The following is a 22,068-nucleotide window of genomic DNA, read 5'->3' as shown; positions in this document are numbered from 1 at the left end:
TGCTTTCTCCAACACTGCTCCTAGAGTTACCTCCAAAATATCTAAGAAGTAACAGAATGTAATAATAATGATAACTAACATTCATTGAGAAGTCAGTGTATTTCTGACACTATGCTAAGCACTTCAAAATGTTACCTCATTTAATCTTCCAAACAACTCACCAAGGAGTAATTAATATTACTACTAATAACATGTGGAGAAAAAGAGATCTGGAAAATCAACACACTCTATAAGGCAAAGCCAGGACAGGAAACCAGCTCTGAAGCACTTGGTGGATCAAGGCATCACTCATGGATAAGAAAGGGCCTACAGGCAGAAAAAGGTTCATGTGACACATGCCATTTCCCCTCTGGGGCATCAGTTTCATCATTGATAAAATGAGGATGTAAACTGTAACAAAGGCTCAGATCTTCAATTGTTATACCACATCAGGTTCCTACTTTCACAGACCTGACAAGAAGGATTTGCCAAATTTTTTATATGAATAGAACAGAAATTATATAAGCTTTTCATAATAATGTGACAGTCAAAAGTTAAAATGTGAACTTTAGCTTGAATTGGAGAATGAGGGTGGTAAAAGAAGTGAGGTTTTCCAACAAATTACTTTTACCCTTAAATCTAAACCATAACTCATGGGATCATGATTGTACTTTTAATGAATAATATTGCCCGTGCATCTTAGAGATAGAAGGAGGTAAATTCTACCAGAACTCTTGCTGTGTGACTGATACCTATGCCTTTAAATAATGTCCAGAATTAATGAAAAGGGTTCATGTCAAAAATAATCATTTTTCCCTGGGATGTTTGAAGAAACAACAATTAGTTTAAATTTTATTTCATTACTATCTTCTACATGTTTTTCAATAAAATATTTTCTCAATAATGAATTTCACTGCTATAAAATCCATTCAATATTGGCAATTTTGTTTTATGCAGTATAACAGCCTGGAACAGCTGTGCATCAACTTCACCAATGAGAAACTGCAACAGTTTTTCAACCACCACATGTTCGTGCTGGAGCAGGAGGAGTACAAGAAGGAAGGCATCGAGTGGACATTCATTGACTTTGGGATGGACCTGGCTGCCTGCATTGAGCTCATCGAGAAGGTCTGTTTGACTTCTAAAGAAAGGCTGAACTCTAAGGATAACTTTTCCAAGTGTCTTAAGCAACTTTAGACAGTATTATGTTCATCTTCAATAGATTGATTTCAGAACCAATTAGAAAATTAGTATTTAGAAATAACTTTCTCCTTTCAACTTTTACATAAGAGGGGTCAGAGTGTTCACTTTCATTTTGTCCCAACCAGTTTTGTTCTAACACTGACTCAAATCCAATTTTACAGCAGCACTGAAGACTTTATTGATATAGTCTGCTTCACTGGAAGAACTACCTCATTAGTTCTAATTCTATCTCCATCATGATCCAATAAAAATAAGTCTTTTTCCTAAATAAAAATTAATGCACAGGTAACACAGCTACAGCTTATATGAAAGTTAATCTGTTTGGAGGTCAAGAAGTTAAATTGCTTATGCTTCTTCATAATCTATCTTTAAGGAGATTAAATACACAAAATGTCTTAAATAAGGTTTGGATCATTTATACTATTTAATTATTGTATATGAAGTAAACATCATTCTAAGTTAGTATTTTCATAGCAAAATAAAACTTTGACAATAGGTTAATTCCCTCAATAGGGAAAAAGGTATGATAAGTAAAGAACCTTTTAACAGATTACCCCCCACATGCTGTGCTGACATCTGGAGTTTGTATCCAGCTCGTCTTTTAATAAAAATAATGCTGAGCAAAAAAAGAAGAATCCAAAAAAATGAGGATATTATAAGGAGCCTCTGGAACAACCTCAAGCATACTAACATTTGCATCATGGGGGTCCCAGGAGGAGAACAGAGAGAGCAAGAAACTGAAAACCTGTGTGAAAAAATAATGATGGAAAACTTCCCAGACCTAGTGAAGGAAATACATATACAAGTCCAGAAAGCACAGAGTCCCAAACAAGATGAACCCAAAGAGGCCCACACCAAGGCATATCATAATTAAAATGCAAAAGGTTAAAGACAAAGAAAGAATCTTAAAAACAGAAAGGGAAAAGCAGTTAAGTTACCTAAAGGGGAACTCCCATAATAGTGTCAGCTGATTTCTCAACAGAAACTTTGCAGGCCAGAAGGAAATAACAAGAAATATTAAAATTGGCCCTGCCCAGTGTGACTCAGTTGGTTGGAGCATAGTTTCATACACCAAAAGGTTGCCAGTTCGATTTCCAATCAGGACACATACCTAGGTTAGGGGTTTGATCTCCAGTCAGGGAATGTTCAGGAGGCAACTGATCAATGTTTCTCTCTCACATCCATGTTTCTCTCTCTCCCTTCTTCTCTCTCTAAGATCAACAAAAAACATATCCTCAGGTGAGGATTTTTTTAAATTACACTAAAAATAGAAATACTCAAACTGAGAAAAGCAAGGACCTACAACCAAGATTATTCTACCCAGCAAAACTATCATTTAGAATCAAAGGACATTTAAGAGCTTCCCATACAAAGAAAAGCTAAAGGAGTTCATCTCCATCAAACCAGTATTCCATGAAATGTTAAAGGGCCTTCTTTAAGAAGAAGGAAAAATAAAATAAAAAACATGAATAATAAAATGGCAATAAATACATATTTGTCAATAATTGAATCTAAAAACAAAATAAACGAACAAGCAGAACAGAAACAGACTCAGATACAGAGAGCATTTTGACAGTTGCCAGATGGAAGGGGGGGCTTGGGGGTATGGGTGAAAATGTTAAGGGGTTAAGAAGTACAAATTGATTGTTACAGAATAGTCACAGGGATATATATAGTCAATAATATTGTAACAACTATGTATGGTGTCAGATGGGTACAAGATTTATCGGGATGATCACTTAGTAAGTTATATAATGTCTAATCACTGAGTTGTAAACCTGAAACTAATATAATATTGTATGTCAATTATAACTGAAAAATAAATTATTTAAAGTCAAAAAAATTATGCTGTGGATTGAATGTGATAAAAATGGTAGAAAGGTCATTCTAGTGATAAACATTCTGACTCTGTTATACTTTTTTTTTTTTAAATATATCTTTATTGATTTCAGAGAGAGGAAAGGAGAGGGAGAGAGAGAGAGAAACATCAATGATGAGAGAGTCATTGATCAAGCCCACACATCGGGCATATGCCCTGACTGGGAATCGAACTCTGATTGCCTGGATCCTAGGTTGACACTCAACCGCTGAGGCACGCCCGGCAGGGCGTGACTCTGTTATACTTTATAAATATAATTAATTGGGGAATGATCATAATTTGATCAAATACTATGTCTATGTCTTTTGAAAGAAGATAGGTTGACACCAATGTCTACCTTTCTGAATTCAGCCACTAGGCATCTTCTCTATCCTGGAAGAGGAGTGCATGTTCCCGAAGGCCACAGACACCTCCTTCAAGAACAAGCTGTATGACCAGCACCTGGGCAAGTCTGCCAACTTCCAGAAACCCAAAGTTGTCAAAGGCAAGGCTGAGGCCCACTTTTCTCTGGTCCACTACGCGGGCACCGTGGACTACAACATTACTGGCTGGCTTGACAAGAACAAGGACCCCCTGAATGAGACCGTGGTTGGGCTATACCAGAAGTCTTCAATGAAGGCTCTGGCCAGTCTCTTTTCCACATATGCTGGCACTGAAGCAGGTACTTTCTGTGCTCGTAATCTAATTTAAACCTATTCCCACAGAATGTTCACATACCATTCCCGCCTCTGGGATCCTACTTTAATTGATGTATTTTCTTTTTACCTCAGACACTGGTGCCAAAAAAGGTGCTAAGAAGAAGGGCTCTTCTTTCCAGACTGTCTCAGCTCTTTTCAGGGTACAGTACAAATTTAATTCAGAAAACCTATTAAGTTTCTATGAATTATAATTATAGAACTCAGAATAAATTAGGAGGGAATGGAATGTTAATAAAAATCACTTCAAATATTCACTCTTCTCAGGGTACATCCAAAGCAATACTTCTGCAGGGTCGGTGCTTTACCATTGCTCCTCATTATGACTGTCTGATGCATTCAAGAATGCCAAAAAGTCCTTAGAAGCTTTCTTATTATATAATAAGGCTGATTTTTAAAGAAGCACAGCTGAACTTCAAAGCTATCCCTGTGGAAGGCTGTATCTTTTTTCCACTAATGTTGCCCTTGAGAATGTTCCTGAGTTCCTCTTTGAGAATGAGCCTGAGATATACTCTTTTAAACATCTTTCCACCAAAACACATCTTTGTCCTCTGAGGTAGATTTAATTTTTTGTAATAGATGAAAATAACCTAAAGCCAAGCCTAGTGATTTATATAGATGATTAAGATAGAAAATGTCTCCTGAGATTAAAACAGCAATAATTTTACCGCAAGTAATGTGACTTTCTTAGGTGGCTTAAAGAATGTATTAAACGACCAGTCTAATGGCTGCTTTGTCAGAATCTGTATGGCTAAGCTTATTTCCTTTTAAATGCAGATATAACCTATGACCTAAACAGCAAAACTGCCCTGTTCTTTTTCTTTCTCAATACCAATCTGCACTATCTCACCCTAGACTATTGTTTTATAACTTATCTTTGTACATGTTTTTAAGATTAGAAATTCATTACTTTTGTTTATTTCCTAATGGTTTAATGAGATGGAGGAGACAATGCTGCCTTCTCAAAGAGTGTATCTAAGAAATACTGAGAAATATTTATATGCGAGTTTTCTATGATTAAGTAAAACACCATCATCTGTCATAGCCAATTACCTTATTTCTGGAATAACTCACCCCCTACGTTTCAGGCTGTGGATCATTTTCAGGTACCTAAGATTCACCCCTACAAGGTTATAGAGTTTCATGATTTTAGACTCTTCAAAAAAAATACAAAAAGAAGAAACTCAAGGAAGGAATGGCAAAAGTTGGAACAGTTGCTAACCTAGGTTACCACTGTAAACCACTACTGTGAAAATTATTAGCACTAACAGAAATGAAAGAGATCTTAGAGGTAATCTCAATTATTTTCAAATGAGGTCCAGAGTGACAAAAACGATTTTGTAAAATCAAGCAGCTCATTAGTGGCAAAGCAAAACCATAGTCTTTTGTCTTCTGATTCCCAGTTGAGAACACTTCCTATGCATCCTGAATTTTCAGTTTGCTTATAGGATAGATCTTAAGTGTTAGAAATTAAAACCTTGGACAGCTACATTTCTTCCCAGTATTTTGGCCTTTTGGTTACTTGGCAGTCTAGAATTTTGATATCTTTAAAATACAGAGCAATTGAAGCCTCACAGAGTATATTGCTTAGTTCCATATAATTACAAAATAGAAATCTGAACTAGAACTTTCTCATCAAGTCTCTTCTATCTGGTTTCTAGGAAAATTTAAATAAACTGATGACCAACCTGAGGTGCACACACCCTCACTTTGTACGGTGCATCATTCCCAATGAAACCAAAACTCCCGGTAAGATATAAGAGCATGAAATAATCAGAGGCACAAGTTTGAAAATTCAGTGCCCAGCTGTAAGTACTCTAATATATTTTTAGGGGCCATGGAGCATGAACTTGTCCTGCACCAGCTGAGGTGTAATGGTGTGCTGGAAGGCATCCGCATCTGCAGGAAGGGATTCCCAAGCAGAATCTTATATGGGGACTTTAAACAAAGGCCAGTCTGTCTTTGTTGTATTTCACTGAATGCCATGAATATTTAATCATCTTAATTGTTGTCCTCTGTTTACTGTATTTCATGTATCCTGCTTAGTAAATATTATAAAATTAAGAAGTCAAATAAGATAGTCTCTTGGTGGTAGGACAGAATAACAGGTTAGAAGAGGTGGCATTTCTTAATAATAAGAAGGAGGCATGCTTAGACAGTGGAAAAATCATATTGTTTTACTATCTGAACTTAAAGAACAGATGGATTTTCTAATTTTAGTCTTTCTCTGAGATTTTTATTGATGTTTCTTTTTGGTGTAATTTGATTTTCATATATGATCACACCTTCCTAATCTTTCTTTCTTCGATTGAACAGATACAAAGTTTTAAATGCAAGTGCTATCCCAGAGGGACAGTTCATTGACAGCAAGAAAGCTTCTGAGAAACTTCTAGGGTCTATTGACATTGATCACACTCAATATAAATTTGGACATACAAAGGTATAGCTGTTAATTATTTACACCTGATCCAAGTACCTTCTGCCACCTCTGTGTCTCCTGTAGTATGGGGGATGCTTTGTAACTCTCCCTTTCTCTTCAAAGGTTTTCTTCAAAGCTGGCCTTCTGGGTCTTCTGGAAGAAATGAGAGATGACAAATTGGCCCAGATTATAACAAGAACTCAAGCTGTCTGTAGGGGATTCCTAATGAGGGTAGAATATCAAAAGATGCTGCAAAGGAGGTAACAACTGTGCTGAACATCAGAATTGTAAGGTCCTTTAGGGACTATCAGTCAGCCTCCCTCACTCACTAACTCTTTCATTTTGTGGCTGTGTGCTTTTCACCCAGTTAAGAAATCACTCCTACAACACATCAGCTTTTGCTGATCCTCTCACTTGGATTCCCTCCAAAACTTCTCTCCTCCCTCCAATTTCTCCCTTCCTATCCATCTCACATACAGCTGCAGGAATAATTTGCAGTAAGCACTATTTCATCATGCCACATCTCAGTTTGTGGTTCCCCATGGTCTGCTGTGTCAAATTCAAGTCACCTTGCATGGCTGTCAAGCCCTCTATATTCCCCATCTCATCTATCATTTCCAACCACACAGCCTTTCCTGCCAGGCTAAACAATTTGCTTATCTCCTATTTTCAGGTTTGTATAAGCCCTCTCCCCCATTCTGATTTATCTATTTATAAATTCAAAACTTCCACTCCTCCTTTCTTTAATTAACTTCATCCAGCTCTATCTACACAGCACTACTCCATTCCCTGTCCTCACACACACATTTTTGCATTCGTTTTGTTCAATAACTACTTATTTAGGTCTGCAACATGTGTTCCCAAGTCATTTACATGTGTCTGTCTACATTATGATCTGTGTCCTAGTATCTGCCTTCTCAGAGTTATGGTTCTCATAAATTGGACCTGTAAAAATAGAATTTCTCTGTTAGAAAGCTTGAAGAAACATACACATTGCTACCAGATAGTCAAACCTTGTCAATCTATTGCTACAGTTTACAGAAAGGATAACTTTTATTATTTTATAATTTTATTTAAATAAAACAAATTTTAGAGCTCAATCTGTGCTGAATGCACTGCAGATATTCAAAATAAAATGAGTGAGAATGAGGCATTTCAAATAATTTGATAAAAGGCAGTATATTATCTGAAGAAACTAACAAAAGTTTATAGAGTGGATAACTCAGTGGCGAGTTAAATAATGAGAGGTTTCAAGGAAGACATGACAAATCATAAGCTCAAGTTAGGTAGGGCAATTAAGAAAGCAAAAAGCAACCTATGCCATTTCATAGTTCACATCCATATGCCAACAGCCAAGCAGCTAAATCAATTTACAACTGCCACATCCACTCCCAAATCACTAATATTGTAGTATTTCAAATGATCTTAAAATTGTACATGGTGCTCATACATGTAAAGTATTCCCCCTCTAATATCGGCTTCATTGCTAGTTTGACAGAAACTGGAAAACCCAGAATTGTTCAATATGATCAGCACACATTAGCAAAGTAGTTATACTGAGTATTATTATAAGTGTGAGTGTGAAGATGTGCACGTGTGTACAAGTGTGTGTATAAAGCCTGCATATAACATACACAGAATCTGACATATCATTTATATGTTGGGGGGTCATTAAAAGGGGAGTTTGTATATAATAAAAATAATGATGTCGTCTCTAATAGATCAGCCTACACTGGTATTTCTGTGCCATTTCAGAGAAGCCCTCTTCTGCATCCAGTACAACATCCGCGCCTTCATGAACGTCAAGCACTGGCCCTGGATGAAGCTCTTCTTCAAGATCAAGCCCCTCCTCAAGAGCGCAGAGACCGAGAAGGAGATGGCCACCATGAAGGAAGAGTTCCAGAAAACCAAGGATGAACTTGCCAAATCAGAAGCAAAGAGAAAGGAACTGGAGGAAAAAATGGTCACTCTTTTAAAAGAGAAAAATGACCTACAGCTCCAGGTTCAGTCTGTGAGTACTCTGTGTTCTGAATGTACCATGTTACTAAAGCTTTTCTGGAATTCACATGTACTTTGGATTTATAAATGATGTTTTCTTGAAAAACAAAATCTCAAGTTGTGTTTTTAGTATTTCACTTTGCTTACAATATGCCTATGAGGAAGGCACAATTACTTCCAAATTACAAATGGAAAAGAAAAAAATTGAAGAATGTATTTCACATATCATAAATTTATCATGAAGAAAGCGGTTTAAAGGCAAGCCCCCAAATCTCATTTTATCCATTTGCCTTGCTTGCTTCATGCCAGCCTTAAAATATAGTCTTGTTTTCTGAATGCAAGTGTAGAGACTATATTTAAATTCAAGACAGATGATAGTATTCTTATTCTTCTCTGTATCTCTTTTCCTCAGCCCCTGAGACTAAGCTCAATGAACTTACTTATGGTACTTTAACTGTACTACCAGGGTATAAGGTAGAGCGACATGTCCTCTATGATTCTTCTTTTGATACAAATGCCAAGTTCTTAAAGCCTCTGTTTACTGGTTCAGGAAGGAGTTGTAATCAGAGTGGGGGGTAGGTTTGACACCTACACTCCGGCTAAACACAACTTTACTTGGTCCAGCAAGCCCAACACTGTCAAGAAGAAACCTGTGAAAATAAGTTTTCCTAAAATTTTTAAGCTGTTTTAAAATCTCCTTCTGATAACTTTACTTATATGAAAGTTATAGCTTCCCAAAAGCATAGGATCACAGTCTCTTCATCTTAAACTCTTTGATAGTCAGTGAGTAAATTATTTATTGAGTGCATCACTGTTTAAAATAGATGCAAAGGAACCCTGGGAAGTCCCCATATCATCCATTTAAGCATTTAAAAACAAGATATGAACAAAACAAACACCAAGAAGTTAAAGAAATTATCCAGGCCAGTGTAATCTAATAAATTAGTGGTTGACCTGATTTTTATTTGAGTTCTTTAGTAACTTATAAAAATGTTATTGAGCCATATGGTTTTTCAAAATTATATATTCTTATATATTCTAAAATTCATTTTGAGACTAAGAAAATTCTTAAAATGAAAATGAAAATTCTGGGTAATTATAGCACTGTTATGGACTATCAAGAAGGTTTTGAGTGTATAAAAACGCTGCATGGAAATGTATTCACAGGCAAACATAAGGTCTTTTTCTTTCCTTCTTAAAATTCAGTATAGTAACTAGTCGCTTGAGGTGAGTAGGATATGCTCAAAAACAAAACTAACCAATTTGACTAAGTCAGAACCTTTGAATATTACAGCTGAAATGCGGTTAGCAATCATTTCTTCCAACCTGCTTATTACATATGAGATAAATGAACATAAGAGAAAAAAAAGCAATAAAGGTCAGACATATGGAGACATATTTGGGACAAGACCCCAGGCTTCCTTTGGTCCTTCTGCTCTTCTATGCACTCTTTTTCAAATAGTCAATTTCTTCAGTCCAATCATTTTCAGACTAATTTCCTTCTAAATCAACAGTCTTACTTCTAATTAGCTGTATTTCTACAGGCCATGTAATAATATTCAATTAAGTTTATTTTACATTCATACTGAAAAATTCATCAAAATTCAGTGAACACTATTTTGTTCAAACAAGTTCAACATAAGAAACAAGTTCTCTAAGTATCTCACTGAATCTCCTCAAAGGAAGCAGATAGCTTGGCTGATGCAGAGGAAAGATGTGAACAACTGATTAAAAACAAAATCCAGCTGGAGGCCAAAATCAAGGAGGTGACAGAGAGAGCTGAGGATGAGGAAGAGATCAATGCCGAGCTGACGGCCAAGAAGAGGAAGCTGGAGGATGAATGTTCAGACCTCAAGAAAGACATTGACGACCTCGAGCTGACTCTGGCCAAGGTTGAGAAAGAAAAGCACGCCACAGAGAACAAGGTGTGAATCATATTCTGCTACATTCTATAGAGGTTCTACCAGCCAATAGGCTGCTTCAGAGTAAAGAAATCTCTTCCTTGACCTTCTAGGTGAAAAACCTCACAGAAGAGATGGCAGGTCTGGACGAAACCATAGCCAAACTGACCAAGGAGAAGAAGGCCCTCCAAGAGGCCCACCAGCAGACCCTGGATGATCTGCAGGCAGAAGAAGACAAAGTCAACACCCTGACCAAAGCTAAAGCCAAGCTAGAGCAGCAAGTGGATGATGTAAGCGTATTTTTAATAACCATTTGAAAGGGTTTTTTTAACACACTTTCAATTTTTAACAAATTTTACTTTCTCATTAGCTTGAAGGGTCTCTGGAGCAAGAAAAGAAACTTCGAATGGATCTAGAAAGAGCAAAGAGGAAACTGGAGGGTGACCTAAAATTGGCACAAGAATCTACAATGGATACAGAAAATGACAAACAGCAACTTGATGAAAAACTTAAAAAGTAGGAACTCCAGAAAAAAACTTATGTAATATCATCTTTAAATTCATATGGGTACTAATACGTCTTGTTCTTATTTCTAAAGGAAAGAATTTGAAATCAGCAATCTGCTAAGCAAAATTGAAGATGAGCAAGCAGTAGAAATTCAACTCCAGAAGAAAATCAAAGAGTTGCAGGTGAGTCATCTCACCTCTATTTTTCTGCACCCCCTCAAAAAAAGCCTGAAACTGAGATGAATTTATGTTAATGTGCTTGCATCACTCCCAGGCCCGCACTGAGGAGCTGGAAGAGGAAATCGAGGCAGAGAGGGCCTCTCGGGCCAAAGCAGAGAAGCAGCGCTCGGACCTCTCCCGGGAACTGGAGGAGATCAGCGAGCGGCTGGAAGAAGCTGGTGGGGCAACTTCAGCCCAGATTGAGATGACCAAGAAGAGGGAGGCTGAGTTCCAGAAAATGCGCAGGGACCTGGAGGAGGCCACCTTGCAGCATGAAGCCATGGCAGCCACCCTGAGGAAGAAGCACGCAGACAGTGTGGCTGAACTTGGGGAGCAGATAGACAACCTGCAGAGGGTCAAGCAGAAGCTGGAAAAGGAGAAGAGTGAGCTGAAGATGGAGATCGATGATCTTAGCAGTAACTCAGAGGCCATTTCCAAAGCCAAGGTACCCAACACTGTCTCTAAATGAGGTTAATTAATAACCTATTAGAACATCCATTGTTCTCTGTCATTAAACATTGTTTGCAAGCAGTTTATAGCATTAATCTAATATTTTCTATTCTAATATAATCCATTCTACTTCATTTTTTAAATGCTTGATTTGACCCATTAAGATTATTTCAAAATCCACTTTAAGCAAGTGTCGCTCTTGTTGAGATAAATGAATGGGCTCCAACAATGACCTTTTTAGGGCCACTATGCATTCACCATGCTTCAATCCCAGTGTGTTCCATAGAGTTGGTGCCATAGCCCTCTACTCAGACAGCATAAATTCATTCACTGTAAAAATATTTAAAGAACCAAGTTGTAACTTACTTTACTGTATACAATGTCTCATCCTTCAATGCCACATGTACCATAGGGAAACCTTGAAAAGATGTGCCGCACACTGGAAGACCAAGTAAGTGAACTTAAGACAAAGGAAGAAGAGCAGCAGCGGCTGATCAATGACCTGACAGCTCAGAGAGCTCGCCTGCAGACGGAAGCAGGTAAAGATCTTTCTCTGAACCTGAAACTTTGCACTAGATAAAAACGATTCCAGCGGTTCTTAAAAATAGTAAGACTTCCATTTTAGAGTGGGATAAACAAACTATAAGAATTTGCTGAGCAAGTCAGAAAGAAAAAATAAGCAAGAATCAGCAAGCAAGTTTACTTGTTACACTCCTATAGCAACTCTGCTCTTTAATCTTCAGTTCTAACCAGTTTTATAATACTCAGAAGTATATATTTGATATACATACATATATAAATATAAAAGCTTTAGGTTAATTTTTAACGCCATTAACAAATTCCTTTACTTTTATTAATCTTAGGTGAATATTCCCGACAATTAGATGAGAAAGAGGCTTTAGTCTCTCAGCTTTCAAGGAGCAAACAAGCATCCAGTCAGCAGATTGAGGACATGAAACGTCAGTTAGAAGAAGAAACTAAAGTGAGTGTTACCTAAGATCTTCTTGGCTAATCAAATCTAAACATGTCCAGTGAGGTTCTACTTTGGATGTGTAAATTAAATATCACTGAGTAAATGAATTTAAGTCACTGAACTGGTACTTCTCCAGGCCAAGAATGCCCTGGCCCACGCCCTGCAGTCCTCCCGCCATGACTGTGACCTGCTTCGGGAACAGTATGAGGAAGAGCAGGAAGGCAAAGCGGAGCTGCAGAGGGCGCTGTCCAAGGCCAACAGCGAGGTTGCCCAGTGGAGAACCAAATATGAGACGGATGCCATCCAGCGCACAGAGGAGCTGGAGGAAGCCAAGTATGTACTGTGAACTCTGGGGGAGGAGTTGCCCAACTCAGCAATTCCCAGAAGCAGTTGTGATGATACTGATGATGATGGAAATGTAATAATAGCAGAAGCTAACATTTACTGAGTGCATACTATGTGTCAAATACTATATATAAATTAGCTCATTTAGTTTTATGTTGGTGTTATTATTCTTATTCCTATTTACAGATGAGAAAATTGAAGCTATGAGAGGTTAACCAACTAACCCAAGGGCATATGGTTAATAAACAGTACAACTGGGATTAGAACCAGGCATTCTGATTCCAGAGCCTACCTTAAGTATTGCAGTAGAAAGAGATAGCTCTTAAAATTCATGTTAGAGGTCATTAAACAATACTAATATCAGGACTGGTATAAATCAAGTAAAGCCTTAGTCTGTGTACACATCAAAAGGGACCTTCAAGTAGATCTTCTTAGGCATCAGGGCTAAAGACTTGTCTGAATCTGAAGGATGTATAGTTGGCACATAACTGGGAATTTTAAATGTAGGAGATCCAGAAGGGAAAAGAAAGACCTGCCTTTGCTTAAACTGGATGAGTTGTCCTGATTTACCCATCAACTTGTTCCTCCAGTGAGACTGTTCAACTTTGATTAGAAGAAACTGACTTTTGTCAGAGAAAAAGTACGTAAAATAAAATGGAAACTTTGAGTAAGCAAATTAATATGCTCAGTATATTTTTGTCCAATAAAATATCTAGTTAGCCTCAAGTACTTTCTGGAATGGGATAAGATACATAAGTCAATCAATAAAATTGTCCTGGCCATACATTCTCCACAATCATACTCAATGAGAAGTCCTGAAAATTCTGGATTACTTATGTTGTAAGATTCATGGAGTACCAAGAGCAGTGTCTAAGAATTCGACAACTTACCAAGGACTTGAATCACCGTTTATCTATCTAGAAAGTAGTTCTGGCTGCCAGTTTTGAAAATCATGTTATTTGCCATGGAAACAGGACAGTGAAAGGAGGCCAAGGGGGTTACCGCTTGCCCACTGTCCTTAAATGCCTGGCTAACTTTTCAGGAAGAAGCTGGCCCAGCGTCTGCAGGATGCTGAGGAACATGTAGAAGCCGTGAACGCCAAGTGCGCCTCCCTTGAGAAGACCAAGCAGCGGCTCCAGAATGAAGTGGAGGACCTCATGCTTGATGTGGAGCGAACTAATGCTGCCTGTGCAGCCCTGGACAAAAAGCAGAGGAACTTTGACAAGGTGGCCCAGCCTGCTTAAACTTTACCCGTGTTTACTTGGTTACCCTTTCTCCATGCATTGGCTGACAATTTACTGCTTTCAGGTCCTATCAGAATGGAAACAGAAGCAGGAGGAAACTCAGGCTGAACTTGAGGCCTCTCAGAAGGAGTCCCGTTCTCTCAGCACTGAGCTGTTCAAGATCAAGAATGCCTATGAGGAATCGCTAGACCAACTTGAAACACTAAAGAGAGAGAATAAAAACTTGCAGCGTGAGTTCTCTTGAATTTCCCTACCCCACATAGCCCGACTGGACCTTTCCATGTTGTCATCAGCTCACCACTTCTCCCTTGCCTGTTCACCCACAGAGGAGATTTCTGACCTCACTGAGCAGATTGCTGAGGGTGGGAAGCAAATCCATGAATTGGAAAAAATAAAGAAGCAAGTGGAACAAGAGAAATGTGACATTCAGGCTGCCTTAGAGGAAGCAGAGGTATATATTACTAAGTTGTTAGAGGCGGGGGGGGGGAATCAAAGACAAACATCAGTGAAAACACTCAGTGGGCAGTGATACTGTAAAGTATATACCTTATCACTGAGCTGGTGAGAAGCTGAACTTGCTTAAGCTTTATAAATGGAATTTGGCAATAGTAATCAAAAGCCTTAAAAATGCAACTACCATGATCCATCAATTCTATTTCTAAGAAAATAATCTTAAATGGAAGTAAAGCTTTAAGCACAGAGATGTCCAATCCAAGAACGAGATTAAGAAAAGTGTGGGAGATTCATGGAGTACCAAGAGCAATTTTACACAGAGACTAAATATAATTAATACTAAAAAATATTTATGGTAGACAATTTTAAAGCAATATACATGCATGTACAATATAATGTTATTATGTAGAAATATATATAAATAAGAAAAAACTAGGAAAATGCATAACATTAAAATGGGTATCTCTGAGTGAGGGCAAAACAGGAAGTTTTTCCCTTTGCTTTTATATATCACCCCCATGTTCTACAGTGAATATGTATTATGTAATCAGAAAAAAAACATATGTTTTAAAATTGAGAATTTCTACAGCAGGAATTAAAATATCACACATGAACATTTTAATTTATAAAACAGATTAAAAGTTTGCATAATTTTAATCATATAATTTTTGTTAATATTTGCATGAGTAATATTTGTATAGCACTTTATACTTTACAGAACGCCTTTACTACAGAGCTGCCCTGTATAATCTGTGACTGAATAAACAAAAGAATGATTTACCTAGCAGGTTCCTGGAACTATTGTATTATACTTTGTAAAATTACATAAACTGATATTAAGAGTTTGGCTCACAAGAAATACATCTCAAATATTCAAGTTATTGTCCATATTAATTGGTCACTGTTTTGTTAAGGCATCTCTTGAACATGAAGAGGGAAAGATCCTGCGTATCCAGCTGGAGTTGAACCAAGTCAAGTCTGAAATTGACAGGAAAATTGCTGAAAAGGATGAGGAAATTGACCAGCTGAAGAGAAACCACATTAGAGTGGTGGAGTCCATGCAGAGCATGCTGGATGCTGAGATCAGGAGCAGGAATGATGCTCTGAGAGTCAAGAAGAAGATGGAGGGAGATCTTAATGAAATGGAAATCCAGCTGAACCATGCCAACCGTTTGGCTGCAGAGAGTTTGAGGAACTACAGGAACACCCAAGGGATCCTGAAGGTGAATGAGTCCACATTTAACAGTTCAGATAAGTCAGGCACCTTACTGGTCTTCCATTCTTCAAAATACCTTCCTGTTAAACCATCCATTTTTTTTCTTTTAACAAATTATACAGCTCATAGTATGGTGGTAACTAAATTAAATACACATAGAATATAATATTTTTAAAGTAATGTTATATAAAAGAACAAAGAGAAGCCCAGAGATACGGTACAATATGAGAACAAGTGCAAGACTGGCACCAACAGGCCTGAGGCTGAGTCTTAGTTTTGTCACTTTCTAGCTGTGTGATTTTAGGCAAGTTATTTAACCTCTCAGAATCTTTGTTTCATCTACAAAATAAGAATAAGAGTGATTACTTTGTAGAATATAGGGTTATTGTGAGAATCAAGGAAGACAACAGATATCAAGTACTGGGTAGAACATATGGAATATGCTCCATAAATGATAGACATTAGGACTTGCACATGAAAAAATAACAAGTTAATGTCATAAACAGAACAAGAATCTGTCTCCTGGTAAGTGTTTCTAATGTGAGTTAGTGACATCACCATATTTATGCTCTTTCAAATGAAAGGCCTGTCATTTCCTGTTCCTGGCACCAGTACATTCTCTTAGTTCACCTCCAAGGATGTTCATATCCTCTTCAGAGTGTCTAAGGCCTTTCTTTTATGTAACAGGACACCCAGCTACACCTGGATGATGCTCTCCGGGGCCAGGAGGACCTGAAGGAGCAGCTGATGATGGTTGAGCGCAGAGCCAACCTGCTGCAGGCTGAGGTAGAGGAGCTGCGGGCATCTCTGGAGCAGACTGAGAGGAGCAGGAAAATAGCAGAACAGGAGCTGCTGGATGCCAGTGAACGTGTCCAGCTCCTGCACACCCAGGTGAGACCCTCACATCAAACAAATGCTGGTGTACTGTTAAGTGATGAATCAGAATTATAGTGTGAAAGTACTGTATTTTAATAAATATATGTATTTTTAAAAGAATGGGTGATATAACTAAAATATTAATTGCAGTTATCTTGAGGTGTGGGGTTATAAATGTTTTTATGTGTGTGTTCCTATTTGCCTTTAGATTTTTTTACCCCCAAAAAAGAGGGTATTACTTCTTTATTTAAAAATAAGGTTTGGGCCCGACCAGGCGTGGCTCAGCCGTTGAGCGTGGACCTAGGATCCAGGCGATCGGGGTTCGATTCCCGGTCAGGGCACATACCTGGGTTGCGGGCTGCAGCCGATCAATGACTCTCTCATCATTGATGTTTCTATATCTCTCTCTCCATCTCCTTTCCTCTCTCTGAAATCAATAAAGATATTTTAAAAAATAAATAAATAAAAATAAAAATAAGGTTTGGTTCTTAATTTTGAAAACCATACTGTGGACTAAACATGAACAAAGATATCTGTTGACTCCAAAATCTGAAACGTTCCCCGCAGCCTTTCCTATCAGGGGCACTTCAGCATTTAGCTTGTTGTGTCTACTGTCCCTGAGCCTTATAGTATGTTGAGCATTCCTGACTTGCCCAGACAGTAAACACAGTAGCACCCTCTAGTCATTTTGACAACCAAATATATCCATCCCCAAACATTTCCAAATACCCATTGAGGAAGTAGTGCTTCCCTTTGAGAACCATGGGGTTGAAATGTTAAGAAAATGTTTTCATGAGATTAATCCAGCATTCCCCAAGGTACCAAAGCACAAAAGTTCACAGAGACTAGATTTCCTTCCAAATGAGAAACTCCTAGTGCCAGGCACTCACAAAAAGAATTTATTGTTTTCTAGTATTTCCAACTTTTTAAGATATAATACTAGTGATGTCCAGTTGAAATATAAGTGAACGAGCAGTTACTTAATATAGACATTCTTAAATCTCAGAATTCTTACGCATAATCAGATGGACCCTGGGGCAATGGGGGGGGGTTCCACCCTTGTAAATATTCTGTACTGAACAAATACTCAAAGTTTAGTGAAATGTTGCCATTAGTCCCTTGCATGAGCCAACAAGTAAGACATTTATAAAATCCCAAGAAGGCAAAATGCAAGTCTTGCTAATTCCCACTTACTATTTTTAACAGAACACCAGCCTAATCAACACCAAGAAGAAATTAGAAAATGATGTTTCACAACTCCAGAGTGAAGTGGAAGAAGTAATTCAAGAATCACGCAATGCCGAAGAGAAGGCCAAAAAGGCCATCACTGATGTAAGATAAGCATTTGTTTTATAATATGCGTGTGAAAACTGCCATTACCAGGTTTCCTTATTTTCTTGATTTATTTGCTAATTAGGCAGCCATGATGGCTGAGGAGCTGAAGAAGGAACAGGACACCAGCGCCCACCTGGAGCGGATGAAGAAGAACCTGGAGCAGACGGTGAAGGACCTGCAGCACCGCCTGGATGAGGCTGAGCAGCTGGCCCTGAAGGGTGGGAAGAAGCAGATCCAGAAACTGGAGGCCAGAGTGGGTATCTCAATCTTTCCGAATCTGGGAAGTGGAAAAGAGCACTCACTCTACCTTTCTCTCTTCCTACATACTGACTCCCATGCTTGTCCTGGGGCTGGGGACATCCACCTAATACCTTCAGTAGGTCCTGAACTAATTAATATCCTCCAAGACTGAATCTCTAAGAATCATTCTTGGTTGCAGGTACGTGAGCTTGAAGGAGAGGTTGAAAGTGAACAGAAACGCAATGCTGAGACTGTTAAAGGTTTGCGGAAACATGAGAGAAGAGTAAAGGAACTTTCCTACCAGGTAAGGGAATAGCTTTCCAGAATATCCAGACTTCCTGCCCGGGGGAAATTTGAAACCTGGTGAAGATTTATGTGTCACTCACAAATAGATACACATTAACTTGGTACACCTAAGAGGCAAATGATGCAGTTGCTTATCACAGACATGTACTAAGCTTGGAAAATCAGGAAGGCTTTTAGATAATAGCATAAGAGAGGAAAGAATATAGGTTTTAAAGCAAGATAATGGGTATTAGCTCTAGTTTGGCCTCTCTTATTTTTTAAACTTGGGTAGGTTACTTAACACTCTAAACCTTAGTTTCATCACCTAAACAGAGTAACATCTACTCTCCAAGGTAGGAAGATAAGGGTTAGAAAAGATGTGTACATATGATTACCTAATATAGTGCCTGCATATAGTGGACACTTAATCAGAATGGTGACTGTTATTACTATGAAGGAAGCCTCAGAGTTGACCACGTTTACCCCAGGCCCACTGCCATCATACTAAAATGACTTATTTTACCATTGATAGTAGACGTATTTCATTGGGTTGAATGCAGATCATTTTTTCAAACTTCCAGACTGAGGAAGACCGCAAGAATGTTCTCAGGCTGCAGGACTTGGTAGATAAATTACAAGCGAAGGTGAAATCATATAAGAGACAAGCTGAGGAGGCTGTAAGTATCTTTAAGTCTTTGGAGGAAGAAGAAAACTTTCTGGAGGGTAGAAAGTATATAAAGAGAAAGTGTTAATGAGAAACAAGGAGACAAAGTAAGAATATACAACTCATATTTTAAGAGATGATTTTATAAATACAAATTTACCCCAAAGTCCTAATTACAGAATAAGATTTCAAGATGATATATTTTTATTATTAAACTATTTGTAAGGATGAAGGGAAAAAAGGAAGTTCAAACTAACCTACCTTACTTGATAAATGCAAAGGATATACAGTAGAAGCTCTAACACCCTGATAAATATTCCTCTCCCTCCAGAAATGCACAAACTCAAATGTTTTCAAAAGCCAAACTTAAATCTTTTACCCCACCTGACTTATCCACTCACTGCCGGTATCATCATCAGGGGCTCCTCTCTCCACATTGCTATTCAGTAATAAAGGACATGCCAGAAGATCCTCCAGCTTCACTTTTCCTAGCTGTTTCCCATTCTTCCAGGTGCAGTGTAGCAGGCAAGAAGTAGGTAGGAAGTAAGGAAAGGAAAGAAGAGAGAGGCACAAATAGTAGGAAGTCCAACCAACAGAGGCATACTTTCTTCCTAGCCCCACTTTTTCCCTTTCTCTGTATACCAGAGTCAAAATATACAGCAAAAAAAATTAAAGTGGGATTTTCCCAAAGTTATAATTTGGCCTTACCTTTACTTACTAAACCCTGTAATGGAGGGTGCCTGGGTCTCTTCCTCCTTTCCACCCAACCCATACATCATAAATGGATTTCAAGTTTATATGGGTTTGACATAAGTTGTCCCTTCCATTTCAAAATGGTTTCTTCTTTCATTCTTTAAAGTAAAAAATGTAACTGAAGTTATAAGTTCTGTCCAGATTTGAAGTCAGATATGGCAAAATGACCATAAGAAGGAAATATCTGAGTTAAAGAAATAATGCTGTTTGGTGAGTTAAAGAAATAATCCTGTCTGGTGACAGGTGCAATGAGAACCACAAAGTCTAATTCTCACATTTTTATCTCTCTTCTTAGGAGGAACAATCCAACGCTAATCTTGCTAAATTCCGCAAGCTCCAGCATGAGCTGGAGGAGGCCGAGGAACGGGCTGACATCGCAGAGTCCCAGGTCAACAAGCTGCGGGTGAAGAGCCGCGAGGTTCACACAAGAGTCATAAGTGAAGAGTGATCATGCCCTGATGCTAGGGAGTGACTGAAGAGAGGCACAAAATGTGCTATTTTTGGTCACTTACTTTATGATGCTTGTTTTCCCCTTAATGTTGAGTAAATAAAAGCTACAGTAAACTTATAAATTAAACAAGATTGTCACTTATTTCCAAAATTATTTGCTCTTAAACACAGTTCTCACCTAGCTATTATTTTTAATTTTATATATGACTGCAGAGCATTCATATTCTGTACCTCAATCATCACCCACCACCCAGCATCCTCTTTCCATATAATTATCTTTTGCTGATCTTGATCTTATTAAATCTCTCTAGATTGTTAAAAATTACTAAGGAAAAGACTCCCTGAAACTGCCCCTCCAGATAGGACTCATTCATTTATCCATTCCACAAATAGTTACTGACCATCTACTATGTGCCAGGCACTGTTCTAAGCTCTGTGGGTATAGCCGTGAACATAGTTCCTGTCCTCTGGGTGCTTATATTCTACAAGGAGAGAAAGGCAATGAACAAGTAGGAAGCTATGTAGTAAGTCAGATGGTAAGTGCTAATGGGAAATAAAAAAGTATGGTGGAGGCAGTTAGTATTTTATACAGTAGTCAAGGAAACCTCCCTAATAAGAAGACATTTGAGCAGAGACCTGAAGGAAGCAAGAGAGAAAGCCAAGTGAGTATATGAGGGTAGAGGAAACAACAAAAATGCAAATGCCCTGAGGCACGGGCAGGTTGGCATGTCACAAGAGACAGAGGAGGCTAGCAGGGCTGGAGAGTAAGATAGAGTTATAACATAAGAGAGGAATCAGGGACCCAGAGATCACTCAGGGCCCAAGGACCACCTAAGGACTTTTGTCTTTACTCAGAGTGAATAGGAAAGCTTTGGAGAGTTTTGAGCAAAGGAGGTAAATTAACACACATTTTAAAAGAATCACTCTGGTTGCTGTATTCAGAATAGACTTAAGGGGGAAAGGTAGAAATTGGAGGACCAGTTAGGAGCTTACTGTAAAATAAAAGATTAAAAAATGACAGTGGCTTAGAACAGAGATATAGCATTGGGAGATGATGAGAAGTGGATGGATTCTAGGTGCATTGTGAAACTGGTGCACATAGGATTTTCTGATAGATTGGACAAATAAGTGGGTCAGAGAAAGACAGAGAAAGAGGACTTATGAAAAGAACAAGGATAAGACAAGAAAGATTAGGTGGAGTTTGGTCTCCAGAAAGAGAGGAGGCAGAACAAAAATGCAATCAAGACAAAATTTGTGTATTATGCACCCCGTCCCTCTTCTAGCATCTTCTCTCACCCACCTTCTAGCATCTTCTCTCACCCATCTCCCGACCCCATCAGTCTCAATCTTTTACACTATAAATTGTATAGGGCACAATCTCAAATATGTCTAAAATGAATAACAATGTTTAAAACAAAACAAAAAAATTTCAAAATACTCTCCTAAACAAAATATTGGATCAAAAAAGGAAACCCAAACTACAATCACAAAAACTTTTACAAGTAAGAGTAAATCTTTGTGACCTTGGCTTATGGAAAGATTTCTTAAATAAAATACCGAAAGCACAAGCCATGAAAGAAAAAAGTGATGAATTGGACTTCATCAAAATTTTAAGTTTCTGCCTTTGGAAAACTGTTAAAGAGAATGAAAAGACAAGCCACAGACTAAAAAAAGATATTTGCAAATTATATCTCAGATAAAGAATATGTGTTCAGAATATACAAAAAATCTAAAAATTCAAAGAAAGAAAACAAATCACCCAATTTTTAAAGAGGCAAAAGATTTAAACAAATATTTCACCAAAGAAGACATACAGATGACAAACAGGTACATGAAAAATGCTCAAAATCATGAGTCACTAAGAAAATAACAACTAAAACACAACGGGATATCACCACACACCTATTACAATGGCTAACAGTTCAAGTGTTGCCAACAGATGGAGGAAGTGGACCTCTCATATCTGCAAGTGATAATGTGAAATG

At 38.0% G+C, this 22,068-nt stretch overlaps 1 protein-coding gene across 1 annotated transcript in view; it reads left to right on the top strand.

Annotated features, from left to right (window-relative positions):
- LOC308546572 (myosin-8) overlaps positions 1-20,204 on the top strand; it is a 29,250-nt gene extending 9,046 nt beyond the window's left edge. The window contains exons 14-39 of the mRNA XM_081115675.1: positions 937-1,107; positions 3,413-3,722; positions 3,832-3,899; positions 5,418-5,505; positions 5,589-5,706; positions 6,073-6,196; positions 6,299-6,435; positions 7,931-8,186; positions 9,856-10,098; positions 10,188-10,364; positions 10,445-10,590; positions 10,673-10,763; positions 10,855-11,244; positions 11,662-11,788; positions 12,113-12,231; positions 12,359-12,555; positions 13,610-13,793; positions 13,876-14,041; positions 14,138-14,262; positions 15,179-15,487; positions 16,168-16,371; positions 17,563-17,688; positions 17,774-17,944; positions 18,131-18,235; positions 18,798-18,893; positions 19,929-20,204. Coding sequence (XP_080971801.1) covers positions 937-1,107; positions 3,413-3,722; positions 3,832-3,899; positions 5,418-5,505; positions 5,589-5,706; positions 6,073-6,196; positions 6,299-6,435; positions 7,931-8,186; positions 9,856-10,098; positions 10,188-10,364; positions 10,445-10,590; positions 10,673-10,763; positions 10,855-11,244; positions 11,662-11,788; positions 12,113-12,231; positions 12,359-12,555; positions 13,610-13,793; positions 13,876-14,041; positions 14,138-14,262; positions 15,179-15,487; positions 16,168-16,371; positions 17,563-17,688; positions 17,774-17,944; positions 18,131-18,235; positions 18,798-18,893; positions 19,929-20,081 — 4,401 coding nt within the window. The 3' untranslated portion in view covers positions 20,082-20,204. The remainder of the gene's footprint in view (positions 1-936; positions 1,108-3,412; positions 3,723-3,831; positions 3,900-5,417; positions 5,506-5,588; positions 5,707-6,072; positions 6,197-6,298; positions 6,436-7,930; positions 8,187-9,855; positions 10,099-10,187; positions 10,365-10,444; positions 10,591-10,672; positions 10,764-10,854; positions 11,245-11,661; positions 11,789-12,112; positions 12,232-12,358; positions 12,556-13,609; positions 13,794-13,875; positions 14,042-14,137; positions 14,263-15,178; positions 15,488-16,167; positions 16,372-17,562; positions 17,689-17,773; positions 17,945-18,130; positions 18,236-18,797; positions 18,894-19,928) is intronic.
- The last annotated feature ends 1,864 nt before the right edge of the window (positions 20,205-22,068 follow it).

This window comes from Miniopterus schreibersii (assembly GCF_964146895.1).
Source record: "Miniopterus schreibersii genome assembly, chromosome: 16".
Taxonomy (NCBI): Eukaryota; Metazoa; Chordata; class Mammalia; order Chiroptera; family Miniopteridae; genus Miniopterus; species Miniopterus schreibersii.
The sequence above is the reverse complement of the archived record's forward strand: the minus strand, read 5'-3'. Positions and strand labels throughout refer to the sequence as shown.